At 43.3% G+C, this 14,999-nt stretch overlaps 1 protein-coding gene across 4 annotated transcripts in view; it reads right to left on the bottom strand.

Moving 5' to 3' along the window:
• Positions 1-487: 487 nt before the first annotated feature.
• Positions 488-14,999, bottom strand: part of tp63 (tumor protein p63) — a gene marked incomplete at its 3' end in the record, with an annotated part of 45,682 nt that continues 31,170 nt past the window's right edge. For 2 of the 4 annotated variants that reach the window (XM_014023050.1, XM_014023052.1), the window contains 8 exon segments: positions 488-635; positions 3,845-3,990; positions 7,447-7,571; positions 8,873-8,955; positions 9,185-9,321; positions 9,435-9,544; positions 9,627-9,742; positions 9,847-10,033. In XM_014023050.1, the coding sequence (XP_013878504.1) occupies positions 488-635; positions 3,845-3,990; positions 7,447-7,571; positions 8,873-8,955; positions 9,185-9,321; positions 9,435-9,544; positions 9,627-9,742; positions 9,847-10,033 (1,052 nt within the window). 4 annotated transcript variants of the gene reach the window in all.

The raw sequence follows: 14,999 nt of genomic DNA, 5'->3' as shown, positions 1-14,999 counted from the left end.
CTGAAAAACAAAGATTTAAAATTAAAAATCTCTTTGAAACTGAAAAAATTGACACTAAAAAGCAGTCTTGAATTTGAAAAAATAGATTTGAAACTAAAAATAAACAACAACAAACAAACAAAAAATTATGGCCCCAATGTAGCTCCACACACAGACAGTTCACTGAGGTACATTCTACTGAATGTGGTCATTTAGTTCAAGTTAATAGTGCCAATTTTATAATGATTAAAAATTTTAACATCTAATTCACAATAATTGTTTGTGTAGTTTATGTTTTTAGACACATGTTAAAAAAATATTGCAAGCTTATTATCTAATTCAACATTTTGGAAGCTGTTGGGCAACAAAAAAACATAAAATTGGAATTATTCCATTAAAATTCATACAGTTTGGTCAATAAATTGTATTTTCTGATGTGTTCTGAAGATTGTGAAGCTGAAGCCAAAGAAGTGCAGTGGAAGTGAGGCAGAACTGGTGGCTGAGGTACCTGGAGATGCTGCTGTCCATGGGGTATGGAGGAGGGGGGGTACAGTGGGAGGAGGGCACCAGGGGTAGCTGTGGCTGCAGTGCGTGTGTGGGGCTCAGTGAACTCATGTCAGCGTTCATGGGCAGGTGGGAGCCCATCATGGGAGTCACTGCAGAGACAAAGGGAGCTAAAGTCAGCCTCGTCTCACTGTGTCGGGGTTTAAAGTTTACGTGACAGGTTGGGGGGAGGTCATGCAGAGGTTACTTTCTACTTGAAATGTGATGCATCAAACCCAGTGGCGCCTCCAGAAATGTTTTAATGAGGGCGCCATGGGGGGACACTGAAAGTCCAGGGGTGGCACCAAAACCAAAAGCCAGATTTTATGTTGTTGTCATAAATAGGTTGTTTGTCTAAAACAACAATATGAAGATTAGGGAATCACTTTCTGATAAACATAAGTCTACTTTAGTTTTTTTTTTACTTACAGTTAGTCATGGATACATCTAACCAAAAAGTTAGCTCCGCTAACTCAATCTAAACAAAATGTATACAAATAACAAAGACCCTCTAATTTTTTGAATATTGGTTCAGTTAGACCAGGTGGTATCACTTTACAATAAGGTACACAAAAAAAGCTTAACTACTGAGGAACTACTCAGGGACTACTGAGTAGTTACTGAAGACACCAAATTGTAAATACTGAGTAGTTACCATTGGCACCAAAGAGTAACTACTCAGGGACTACTGAGTAGTTACCAAGGGCACTAGAGTAACTACTCAGGGACTACTGAGTAGTTACTGAAGACACCAAATTGTAAATACTGAGTAGTTACCATTGACACCAAAGAGTAACTACTCAGGGACTACTGAGTAGTTACCAAGGGCACTAGAGTAACTACTCAGGGACTACTGAGTAGTTACTGAAGACACCAAATTGTAAATACTGAGTAGTTACCATTGACACCAAAGAGTAACTACTCAGGGACTACTGAGTAGTTACCAAGGGCACTAGAGTAACTACTTAGGAACTAATGAGTAATTACTGAGTAGTTACTGATGCATTCCTCAGTAACTACTCTTTTGGGTGCTTCACTTTACTTTAGGRTACACAAAAAGAGTGGTTACTGGTCAGTTACTGTGTAGTTACTGTTTGGACACCAAAGAGTGACTACTCACGAACAACTGAGTAGTTACTGAGTAGTTACTCTTTGGACATCAAAGATTTACTACTCCTGGACTACTGAGTAAGTTACCAGACACCAAAAAGTAACTACTCAAGGACTACTGAGTACTTACCAATGACACCAAAGAGTAACTATTCAAGAACTACTGAATAGTTTACCAGAAGTTACTTGGGAACACATAGCTTATCCTTATTAGGGGACTTCTGGTTTGTTTCCTGGGAACCAGGAAATTATCTTCATGTGATCTCTGAATAAAMCCTGCTCCTGTGAGGTCAAGGATATTGTTAGATACCTGTTTCCTTGATGTCACTGATTTTATTGGTTTAACTATTTTGGAAACCGGTTGATGAAAGATGTAAGTAGTTTTATATTGTTGTATTGATGTCATCTTAAGTAAGTCTGACTATCACTTAATTAGTACCAAATCATTGCCTGGTTATTATTTTGTTCACTGATGTAGTGAAGCACCCAAAACAGTAGTTACTGAGGAACGAATCAGTCAGTAACTGACCAGTGACTACTGKTTTTGTGTACCCTAAAGTAAAGCACCCAAAACAGTAGATAGTTACTGAGGAACAAATCCRTAACTACTCAGTAATTACTCAGTAGTTCCTGAGTAGTTACTCTTTGGTGTCCAAACAGTAACTACTCAGTAACTGACCAGTAACTACTCTTTTTTTGTACCCTAAAGTAAAGTGAAGCACCCAAAAGAGTAGTTACTGAGGAACAAATCAGTAACTACTCAGTAATTACTCAGTAGTCCCTGAGTAGTTACTCTTTGGTGTCATTGATAACTACTCAGTATTTACTATTTGGTGTCTTCAGTAACTACTCAGAAACTACTCAGTAGTTCCTCAGTAGTTAAGCTTTTTTTGTGTACCTTATTTTAAAGTGTTACTGACCAGTCTGTATCAAGTGGTACTAGATATTAGACTCTATTTTTAATTTTAAATCAAGTATATAGCTTCATTTTAGACTCCTAATTGTTCAAATACAGTTTGTTTTTATTTTCATGAGGTTTTACACAGTTCCACTAATCTGCTAACGGCTAAAAACAAAGCTAACTTTTGGTTTAGGAAACTAGCATTTTCGCTAATGTTGGGAACTGTTAGGGGACCAAATTAGCTTGCATTAAATTTTGTTGTTAACTAAGTGTTTTAACAAATGACTCTCCCTTCACACATGCAGCTCTGCATGCTTTCCTCATGCTCCTTGCATGTAGCATCTTCAGTTTCGTGTGTCCACCTGAAGTCTTCAACTTAAAGGAGATGAAGAYGTGTAAAGCAGATTGAGTGACAGTCGCCTTCATCTGCTCACAACTCTGTAATTTGATCAGAAAGGGTGATTGTGGCCTAGGAAAATGTCCTACAGCACTCTGGGAGATGTAGTTACTCAGTTTATAACATTTTACCTCTGTGGATTTATGATTCAGAAGCAAAACAGCAAAGGTAAGGTGGATTTTCTGAATATGTTTTTCAAACGCTGGACATAAATCTGGTTTTATTTGCTTGTGGTTCCGTGAATCCTGGTTGGATTGTGATGAAACTTTTGGAATCTGTGCGCCATCAGYTTTCAGCAGACATATTGGTTGAATGAAGAAGCCGTGGGGCGAACAGACTGATTTTTTTTATTTGCATCACTTTGTGCAGTTTGTTTCCTTGCCGATTCTACTGCTTGTGGWTTTAACTGTGTTTAGTGTTTCTTTCTTTGATGAGCTTTTAACAAAGCGCCTGCATTTTGCCACACACCTGTTTAAATGACATTTCTTTAGTTATCAGTTAGCGTTAGCTTYCGCTATTTATCTCACCAWTTCAGCTGTTTAGTGTTTTAGGAGGTATTTTTCTAGTTAGCGTATTGGCGGTTAGCGGAGGTAACTGTTTGGTTAGCTGTGCCCACCACTGGGTTTTACTGATCCTGAATARCAAGAGAAAATTAAAAATATCTGGCTGAAGGGGGCCAGCAGGGAACGCCACCAATTTTTTTTAGGGGAGTGGCCATAGCCTCACTTACCCCCCACCCCCCTGCCCCTGATCGTACCAGGTCCTTTGGGCCAATTTGAAATTTTATATTACTATGTTTTGGGGGGAATGGGCTCATGCACGCTGTCTTATAGAAACAGCCCCGCAGAGACGGAGCGCCTGCTGTGGGTTTGGACCTGAGACAGAGCAGAGGGAAAACAGCAGAGCTGACTTACTGTCAGTGAGGCCTCCGGACATGCTGGACGGGGTCAGCGTGTTGCGCTGCTGCGGGTTCATGAGGTGGCTGACCGACGGCAGCTTGTTGACTTTTCCGTGAGTCGGGGAGCTGGAGCCGAAGGAGGGCTGAGACGGCATGGAAGTCCTGAGGCAGGAGAGAGAAGAGCAGGGTGTTGGATGGTCTGTGTAACAATAATATTAGCACTTTTTATCATTCCTACTGTTTTACTTGTGTTGTTGGTAGTTTATATTCTTATTTCCTCTGACTGTTCTGCTTTTAATTTAAGTTTTTTAAATTGTTTTTTTGTGGTTTTACCACTGTAAACTCCCATTTTAGGGACAATAAAGCCTTATGCTGCGTTCACACCRAACGCGATTTCAGCTTCAAAATCGCAGCCAACGCTTCAAGTTGGACGCTCGTGCACTTTGAGGTCAGACGCAGGTCAGCTCTTGAAGCGCTGTACGTGAAGAGCCTCCCCGCCCCTCCCTCCTCTGTTGGGCTCTGTTTAATGTCGGACGAGGAAGTGGCTTTGCTTTATTTACAGAGCAAGAACATGTCACGTTCATCAGATAATTAATTCATAATTAATTCACCAGATAATTCAGAGTAGAGGCTCACAGCTCGCTTTCAGGACTCAGTCTGATGAGTCGCTGCCACGCATTGTTGCGGATCAGGACACTGACTGCAGGCACGATTTCAGCAAAAGAGCTCCTCTCCGTCTGTTTCAGGTTAGTGGACATCATTCAGTAAACTGTCCCGTCCGGAAATATGTTGCTACGTCACACAGTGGAGTCTCTCTGATTGGTTGACGCGACGCGTCGAGCTGCAAAAGTTCAGATTTTCTAACTTCAGCGATTTGCGCCTCAGCGCGTCTAACGCTCAGATCGTTCAAATCGTTCAAATCGCGCTGCTCTAATCGCGCTTGAGGCGCCGCAGAACTTCCCGACGCTGATTGAAGCGCATCCACCATAGACTTTGTATGTAAACCTGATGCTCCTGATGCTGAAATYRCGTTTGGTGTGAACGCACCATAACGTTTAACCTTTACCTGAAAGATAAAAAGAGACCGATTTAAAGCAAAGAAAAGAAGCCATTTATTATATTATGATTATTATTATAATGATTCCAGGAGCCAGCAAAACAAAACAATCTGTTTCAAACAGAGTGGCAACATCTGCACAACATAAAGCTCACATCTCAGCTCTAATTAAAGACATTTTGATTGAGGAGCATTAAACACACAAACTGTCCTGCAGTCACTTTAAAAACATGACCAGCACCGGCACACAGGTCTGTCATTTAAATYGTCTCTAACCCCCCACAAAAAAMAAAMAAACAAAAAAGAAAGCCCCCAGAGTCCAGCTCTTAACAACSTAAAGGCCCAACACGTGTGCTTCAGGGATCTTTGTCATAAAATTGTCTTGGTTCTGGTCCAAACGTCAGCCTAAAGAGCTGAAAGGTTTGAACAAACAGCATGCAGTCCAGTCCAATAATTCTGTCCAGCTCGAAGGACTTCAGCCCCCCCGACTGCTGAGGTAACCTAATCTCAGGCAGATGAGGCGGGGGACCTCCCAGGAGCAGCAGCTCCGATCCTCAGAGCAGAAATCCCAGGACGGGCAGAAGAAAAGACGACGACAGAAAGTAGACAAGAGAGGAAGTTCCTTGAAGAAAGGAATGTGGAGCAGAGTTTCAGGAGGAGCTGCAGCGCCGCCTCTGATCCCCTGTAGGCTCCAGGAGCTGGCTGCCCAGGCGGGTTTTTATCAGGCTGCAGGGAGGAAGGAGAGGCAGAAATAAGGGCTCACAGGTGGAGGAGAGCAGGGGAGGTCCAGACCAGGGCCGGCCAGAGGCGAGATTTCAGATGTGCAGYTTTCTAAATCTCACTGCCAACCTACAGACATTCACAAACCTARTTAAATACTTTTGTATTTGATGTTATTTTTTATCTTTAGAAACCAGGTTGTCCAATTAAAATAGTTTACAATATAATTAATTTGAATTAGAATCTCAGAAGTCTACCTCCTCACATCATGAGGAACACCTGTTCATGTTAACCAGCAGCTGTGGACTGAAGCAGTTCTAGGGGGATCCAGGGGTTTACTCCTCCGGAAATTTTTTGTAACAGATTTACTCAAAACTTAATTGTCCATCCATTTAAAGAACATCTTACAATTTCTTTTGTGATTAATAAAACATCAAATCAGTATTTATGAAGGTAAAACACTGAAAACCTGAACTTTATCTGAGATCAGAACTGAAACTTCATTATCCTTATTTTGTTTTCTGTTTCCACAGAGCACCAGGTGTTAGTGTTGACTGCATCATATGATACTTTTATTATGAAACAGTGTCTGCTCCATGTAACACCTCATGTAGGAACAAAACARCTGAGAAACCCACAGAACAAGTTCAAAAAACTGAGGAACCAGGGAATATTCTACAGAATMAATCTGATAAAATGTTATAAAATCTATTTTTTCGTCCTCCGTTTGTGATGCCCCTGGATGGATGGGGGCCTTAGCGTTTGCCTACACTGCCTGTGCCRTGGGGCTGGCCCTGGTCCAGAGCCTCATAAAACACTTTACAGAAAAGAAAAATAAGAAACACAATGAAGGTGACAGATAGAGAAGGTGACACACAGTTTGACCAGCAGAGGGCAGTAKACACTCACAGATCAGATGCTGTTAGTTCAGTGTAAATGCAAAAAGAAAAATTTTGAAACACTTCCTGCTGACTTTATTGAAAGGCTCCGAGGGAGACACTGGAGTAAAAGGTGGTGAGAGGATACAAAACTAGACAAATGCGCCTAAACCCCGGAAAGAAATATTTTTCTTTCCTCAGTTTCTCACCTTAAACATAGTAAGAGTCTAGGGAGCATGCTGCTGGTTGCATGTGTTGCAGGTAGAAAACATAAAGCAAAAGCAGCAGGAGCTGACAGCGAGGCGCTTTATCATTTTTCGTTATCATCAGCCTCGTTTCCACAGGTTTCTGTGAAACGAGGAGGAAAAAGTGTGTAACCACGACACACTTTTAATTAGCCTACAGATGAAGCTGAGGCACTGATTTCATTTTCTTTTATGCTTTTTTTTTTTTTTCGGCGCTGTTGTGTAAAYCTGGCAAAGCACCCAAAGGCGTTACCGTGAACCTTTGCAGGTTTCTCCTTTGAACAAAGCTCAGCCAGGTACACTTGTCACGATTCATCAGCTTTGGCTGCAGTCCCGTGAGAGAACAAGAGGACAAAAGAGAAAAACAGCTCGCCCTGTAAAGCTTCCAGCACTGAGCAAATTCGGGGTAATTTCTCAGAAACTGCTAAACGCCAAATTATGCTTGATTTGGAGCACTCCCTGTCAGTGTTTATTGATTTATTTATTTTTTCTAKATAGCTGCAATTCTTTAGCAGCCTTAAATACGGTGATGCAGGAGTTTTATCAGCGCAGCTCGCTCTCGTGTGAAGTGTGTTAGTCATCGCTGCACATTCATCACAACAGTTGAGCAGCACCGGCTCAGAGCAGGCCGGGTGAACCCTGCCTGCAGCTAACAGGTGTGATTTCAGAAAACTCAAACAGAGCGTCGTGTTTTTTTTTAAATCAGCAGAGTACTTACTGTTTCTGAAGGAGGTTCTGCTGCTGCTGCCTGTAGGACTCTATTGTGTGCTGCGGCAGGAACTGCATCAGCTCCAGAGATTCTTTGATTTTGACCAAAATCTCGTAAATTTCACGGCCTTTGATCTGGAAGAGGCAAAAAGAGAGTTTTTGTTTCTTTCTTTCAGAAAGCAKCTTAGTGTTTTCAGCTTGTTTTCACGGTTCTTTTTTTGTTTTGTTTTTTTCCATTAAAAAAAAAACAAGAACAAATGAAAAATCTGGTTTTTTAGCTAAATTAGAAAAAAAGTTGCAAAAATTGAAAAGGCTACTTTTTTTTTTTCATTTTAATGGTTAAAGCAAAGGACAAGATTTATATTTTGTTTGGGACCTTCTGCTGGAACTGGAAATTGTGGCATCCTGTTCTCACCATGGATATCTTTGTCTTATTTAGAGTCAACTTGTCTCACTGAGAGCTGATGATGTTATTATGAACAAAATAGCTTTAATATTCCAATATTCTAGGTTTTGCAGAACAGGTTTCAAATGCAGTCGTCGTCAACATCTTTAGGAATGGTTTCTGTTTTTAAGCAATCTTCTTTAAGCCACTAGAAACTCTTCGTCTTTGATGACTTCAATCATTTCTACATCTTTAAACAACCGGATATTTTATTTTAGCTTCAAATARCTGAAGCAAAAAAATCAAACACTGTGGATTTTTAATCAGTTCGATTAAAAATATTTTCATTTTGGTTTCACAAACTGAGGGGAAAAAACAATATGGTTGTTTTCTTTTTGTATTAATTTCACAATAAATGTTCGAAATTTCGACACGATCGATCAAATCAGATAAAAAAACTCAATAAAAATCTAAAGGTTTTATTTAATGTTCATATGAATTTAAAAAGTGAAAAACAAAACATTCCTTTATTGTTCTGATGTGCGTTTGCTCATTTTAGATTGACAGTTTTTTCTTTGCTGAATGTTTATCTGCAATAGTTTAATTGGTCCAGTTTTTACGATCTTATCACAGTCCTTTCACATCAAAATCAGGTAAATAAAAGACTTGAACTTTATTTTCTCAGCTACAAAAAACAGATTTTTTGCAGGATGAGACTCTGTGGTTACTCATTGTGTCACAGATCCTGGTTCTGGTTCTGCTGGAGGTTTCTTCCTGTTAAAAAGGAGTTTTTCCTCTCCACTGTCACCAATGTGCTGCTCAGACTGGAGACTAATGAAGTGATTCAACACAATCTGCTGGTTTCTTTAGATTCATTGTTTTTTTACAGAATCATGAGGCTTGTTGTGACTTGACACTTTATTGAAGTCGAGGTCAGATCTAATGCCATATAAATGTGATCCCGTGGGCCACAAAAACSGCCACACTGATCATGTCTGGCCCATGGCCTTGTGTTTGACACGTGTTTTGATGTGATAAAATTAAGACTTACGGGTAAACAAAAGACCTCCTCRTCTGTGGACCTTCTCTTCTTGACGGTGGACACCTGGATTCCGTGGGAAACTTGGCGGTAGGCTGAAAAGAGGAGAGAAAAGCGTGTGAGCTCAGCTGAYCGTGAGCTGAGGAGTTAGCCTGGGCCTTGAGCAGCGGAGAGGCGAGGGAGGGAAACGAGCGAGGGAGCAGGCAAGGTGCAGCTGGGAACATGCGCCGACTGCGTTAGTGCGCTGGTGGAGACTCCGTCACGCCGGCAGCATCAAAGCCAAAGCTCATCAGCCCGTCACCAGCCCGCCCCAGCGCTACTTACGGCGTTTCGTACCATCACTGCTCTTTGTGGTGTCCGTCACGTGCTGCTTGCGGATGCTGTCCTCGTCGGCCTTGCGGTCTCGGCCCGGGCAGGCGCAGATCCTGGCCTCGAAGCAGCGGCGGCCTAACACCTGTCCACTGGGAGGGAGGGAGACRGAGAGCCTCTGTCAGGACAACATTCTAGCAGCTCATTTGGGGAGCTGACAGGCGAGCAAAGAGCGGGGGATGAAGTGGACTTTGGCGTCTCTTACTCTCTGGTTTCCAGAGTGACGATGATGAGGATCGGGCGTCTGTTCATTCCACCCACGCAGCTCGAGTTGCACATGAAGTTGTATAAAATAGTTGTGAATTCTGTCCCCACCTGAGAAGGAGAAGGAGTGTTAACCTTCCTGCAGCCTGGGTCAGATCGGTGTAAGGATGTGAGAGGCCGGGCTCTCGCTCACCTGGGGAGGCTCGTACGGAACCAGCACGCTCTGCCGTCCAGTGATGGAGTCCTCCAGGTACTGGGCGTGGTTGTTCCCCTCCACGCGGATCAGATGGCTCGGTGGCGCTATCTGACCTGGAAGCGAGAGACGAGTTTCGTCACAAAGCGCCCAACGAGCGAAAAGAAAAACCATCGTCGAAGCGAGACACGAGCGTCGATTTTTAGGTCGGGGGACTGACCGTCGTTGAACTCGCGGCTGAGCTCGTGGTTGGGGCAACGTTTCACCACCTCGGTSACGTGCTCGGCCTTCTTGTAAACGGGCATGGCTCTGATGACGGCGCCCTGCGGAGGCTGGGTCAGCACTTTGATCTGAATGGGACAGGTCTTGGCAATCTGGCAGTAGAGCTTCTTCAGGTCTGTCGAGTACTGAAAGAAGYGGAGGAAAAACAAAGATGATTAACATTTTACACAGAGAATTAKCCTGTCCTTTGAGGCTGTTTTGCAAGATTGATCTGGGAAACACCAGTTGCAGAGAAGYCTGTGATTTCCCCCGAAGCAGCGGGGGTTAAATATGCGATACTGTGATTATGACCTACATAAATAAACACACACACATTCAGGAGTCCTGGTGCCACGAAGTGTGTATTGGAAACCTCAGAGACGTCTTGGAGAGAGAGCCTCTGGGACTTCCGAGACACGCCATAAAAATGGCCTCCCTCCAGGAGCAATTAAGGCTTTCATCTCCGAGAGAGGAGCACTCTGCTGTAACATCTGATGGCCACTCATCACAGAGCCGAGGCCTCTGAAGTGGCTGGAAAGCTCCGGCTCCACAGACTTGTGCGCTCAGATGAAATTGATAATGGCGAGGATCTATCCAGGCCTGACACCAGAACGTGACGGTTGCTCACACGGACTGGCTCACGATCAAGGTTTTTCTGTCGTAACTAATGGATATGTCCCTGATCCCTGGCACTGTTGAGATTGATAAGCTGTAAGCCGTCAGAAAAGAGTGAATTGTTGCTAATAGGCACGACCCAACTGTGTAAACAAACCATTCAAATCAGTGCTGTGTAAGCAGAGCTTTAAATCCTCTGTGTGCAGAAGACACAGGCTGKGGGTGGAGAGGAATATGTTCCTGTCAGCTTCGTGTCTTGGATAAAAACAGCGAGCGTTGTTAAAGTATAATAATAATAAAAAGAAAATTAAACCAAACGCTGGGGGCTGTGTTTGCAACATAAAATTCCACCTCTGTTAGGAGTGCTTCCAGTAAATAGGGCAGCTCTTCCCAGTACCTGTACCTGTTGATTTTAAAGTTACGCAAACCTGGCAGGAGTGTTTTCAGCTGAAGCACAACCTTTCTGCTCTCCAGGACAAAACAGCACATCCTCACATCCTAACCCTTCACACTCAGCAAGACAAACAAAAATCAAGTCAACAACTCTACCTGTCCTGTTAAAGGTTTGTCTGGTTGAATAAAATAGTTCAAATTCTGAGACGTCAGCACAAACGCTGAACTGATCCCTTCCTTAAAACCAAAGCAGCTTGTCGAAAGGTTCCCCAGAAAGAACTGAAGATAAATGGCGGTGTTTGTCCCCCTCGCTCCTAACCTGATACTCCCCGTACGCCTCTGTCAGTCAGCTAAATGAGGTGGAAAAGCCAAGCAAAGACGAGAGGCAAAAACGCAAAAAAAGAAAGAGAGAAATGGAGCAGAGGATTYAGGAGGCGAGCTGAAAGAGAGGCGTTGGTTCTGAAGAGGTCACTTTGTAGAGTTTGTGCAGCTAAAAGCTAAAAATCAACCCAATCTGAAAAGATCTAATCTGAGATGTTTAATCTGAACGTTTGTTTAGATGATACACTCCCAAAGACACACATTTGTATTTCTAATCTTATTAGGACCTGTAGCCTAACCCTAAAACGGTGTTCCACTTTATAAAGACTGGTGTTTGGTCCTCAAAGGGACTACAACTGCTGACAACGTAGGTGTTTATACTAGAAAAGGTCCTAAACTGGTAGATAAAACCACACACACACGCACACACACGCACACACACAGCAGAGAACCATCCCAGCCCTCGAGCTACAAACTTTGAGTGCACAGCTATGCGCTGCTGGTGCTGTTTGCCGAGGCGGTGGGAGCGCTGCGAGCGGCACGCAGCTCAAGCCCACAGCATTCAGGGCGGAGGACAGCCGGATGACTGATGGGATTCAGTGGCTCACACAGGGCGCGGCGCTCAGGTGTTAACATGTAATTATGGGGCCTTTTCATTGGTCACAAAGTGTATTACACAGCCGAGGAACACACAGAGCACAATGCGGAGCGGCTCAATCACGGGCGCTTGAAWGAAAAACTCAGTGTTTGCGGAAAACACACACCGGCACACGTGGCAGCCAGTCACGTCGATAATGAATGAATATTTTACTGACAAGGTAGAGAAAAGCAACMACTGTGCAGTTTGTGGAAACCTGTCCACTTTAGAGTGATGAATAAAGCTCTGTGGATGTGCAACCTTACTTTCTAAATCTTGAAGCACTTTTGGAAGAAAAAAAAACAGGAAGAGACTTCCTCTCTGGAGCAGGTTGAGGCAGGCCCACAGCCGCAGCGTTCTTTTCTCCCTGACAGGCGCTGCGGGCGCATGCAGAAATCAAGTCCTGACAAACATCAGGCCTTAAACAAGCGCTGTTTGGCGCCTCTGGTCTTGTCTTTTTCATACCTGACATGTCACGTCATGCCTGTAGCGTCTCCCAAACCTGTTTAATTCAACCCCAAAAAAAGTTTTTTTTTTTTTTTTGTTTTAACCCTGTCTTCTTTTCTTTTGACTGAAGGAAAAATCCTGAGAACAAAATCAACCTAACATTTGGGAGAACGGTCACCTGATTCTGACCTCTCATTTTGTCAGCACTTATCTTGACCACCCAATCTCAGTGATGACACCTGTCCTGAGGGCTAACCTGGACCCTGGTCCTGTGGCCCCATGTAGTCTGAGCAGAAACAATCCAGTACACATCCYACTCTCCACCTTTAATCCCCCCGCWAACAAACTTTTAATAGACAAAAYCCTAAAGGGGCTACATTTAAGCAATGGAAAAACATAAATGAGTGAAGTTTTGGGGTTGTTTAATTTATCCTATATGTAAAGGAAGAAAACAGGGCTCTTTAAGCCAAAAAAAGGACTTTTGTAATCAAAACTGGAAGAGGATGTGCTTTTCCATGACGTTTGTGGAGACATCCCAAAGATGCCATAAAACCCTCCCCGAATCTGCCTTCAAAATGTTCCCTTCTACCTGTTCCCATCTGCAGCTCTCAGGGCCCGGGGCGAGTCGGGACAAGCTCCTCGACACAAACAAGTCCCAGCTCCATCTCGTGAGGCGTGGGACGGGCCCACAGATGTTCCAGGGACAAGCTGCGTCTTGCTGCCTTTCGCTGGAACACTCTTCTCTTTGAGCATTCACAGGGCTCTCCTCCTCCTCCTCCGGCGCAATGTGAGATGCAGCCATCAAGCTTAACTCTCTCAACAAAAAAAAAGTGGGGGGGAAAAAAAGACAGAGCCTTCTCCAAGAGCATAGGGTTCAGAAAAGAGGTGCACAGTATTGACACAAGTATTATCCACAGGCCCTCAATCCATTACTGTAATCCCCCTGAGCTCTGAGCGTCCCGATGATAGCCCAGACCGTGACATTCCTCTGCTTTGACTATGTGTGGTGGCAGCTAATACACACAGCAAACACAACCAATCTTCAGCGCCACAATAGTTGCATCAAAAGCCAACAACGGCTGCCTCGTTTGCAACACTCCATTAATTTCGTACAGCAGATAAAACTTGACCTATTGTTCCGTCGCTGAAGGACGAAGCTGGGAACATCATGAAGGCTGCAGGGAGTGCTAACAAGGAAACTGTGTGGGAGATGTTCTGGGAAAAGGGCTGACGTGTTGCGCTCATCTCTCAGTGAGTGTGTGTGTGTGTCACAGTCGTCCTAGACAGGAAGAGGTTAAGGTGTGGGTTAGGGATTAGGTGTGTCTCCAGAAGAGCAGTCATCAAAAAGTACAGCACACAGTCCGCTAAGTACTGTGGAAGATCCCAGAGGCCTTCAAATAAAATAAAAAAAAAGAGGTGCATTAGTGGATCTATACACAGAGCAAAGCTGCACTGGTTACATCTTCAGTGGCTCTCTGCCATCTGTCCATCAGTCCACTGGTGCAGCTATTGGGCTGAGATTAGGGGAGCTTTACCCAAGATCTCCTGAGATCAGACGAGGGAGCCTCCTTTGAGGCGAGAAGCGACACTATAATCACTCGTCTTTTGAGCGAGGCAGAGCGCTGCAGAGGAGCAGTGAAAAGGCTTGTTTCTGTGAGACAAAAATGAAACAAATATCAGCAGAACAAAAACAAACGTTTGAGCGGGACGAGTGACGTTTTACAGGATTTATGGCGGTCACTGTTGTGCTAACAGCTAAAAGCAGAGCTAAGTTTTTCAGTTAGCGGAGTAGCTTTTTCATTAACTTTGCAAACCAATAGCAGACCACTTAGCATCTGCTAAATTAGGTTAGCCTACTCAAAGTCCACTAAAAACTAAAAGACGCAAATTGACTGACAAATCGTCTTAGCGGTTAGCAATTAGTGGTTAGCTTTCATTAGATTAGATTTTGCCAACTTTATTCTGCTAAAAGCTAACAAGCTAACATAAACAGGTTTGAGTGACAGTCATCTTAGTGGTTATCAATCAGCAGTTAGCAATTAATAGTGTTAGCTTGTGCTAAATTAGGTTTTGCCAACTTTAAGTCCACTAATAGCTAACATTAACAGGTTTGTGTCAGTCCCACCGGTCTTTATCTTGAAGGAGACGGGGACAGAAATTAAATGACAATCATCTTAGCGGTTAGCAATTAGTGGTTAGCTTCCATTAAATTAGATTTGGCTAACTTCATTCTGCTAGATAACTAAAAGTCTTTATCTCGAAGGAGACGGAGACGTGTGACGCAGACTGAGTGACAGTCATTTCAGTGGTTATCCATCAGCAATTAGCGATTAATGCTAAATTAGGTTTTGCCAACTTTAAGTCCACTAACGGCTAACAAGCTAACATCAGCAGGTTTGTGTCAGTCCCACCAGTGTTCAGCTGGAAGGAGACAAAGACGTGCGACGGTCCTCTTAGTGGTTAGCGATAATCTGTAAGTGTTAGCTTCCACTAATATTTTACATGTGTAACAGTTTAGCGTTAGTGAAGCCATATATTTAGTTAGCAAATCTAACTTTGTGGTTAGCTGTGCTCASCACTGGTGGTGGAGTTTAAAGGACAAATGAACTCCTGCTAGAATCACAAATATCGTCAAAATACAGCTTTAGAAAAAGCACCACCTATGTAGCTCAGCCTCCAATTAACCAACTATATATATA

Source organism: Austrofundulus limnaeus, unplaced genomic scaffold (genome assembly GCF_001266775.1).
Source record: "Austrofundulus limnaeus strain Quisiro unplaced genomic scaffold, Austrofundulus_limnaeus-1.0 Scaffold355, whole genome shotgun sequence".
Lineage (NCBI taxonomy): Eukaryota > Metazoa > Chordata > Actinopteri > Cyprinodontiformes > Rivulidae > Austrofundulus > Austrofundulus limnaeus.
This window is presented reverse-complemented; position numbering and strand designations above follow the sequence as displayed.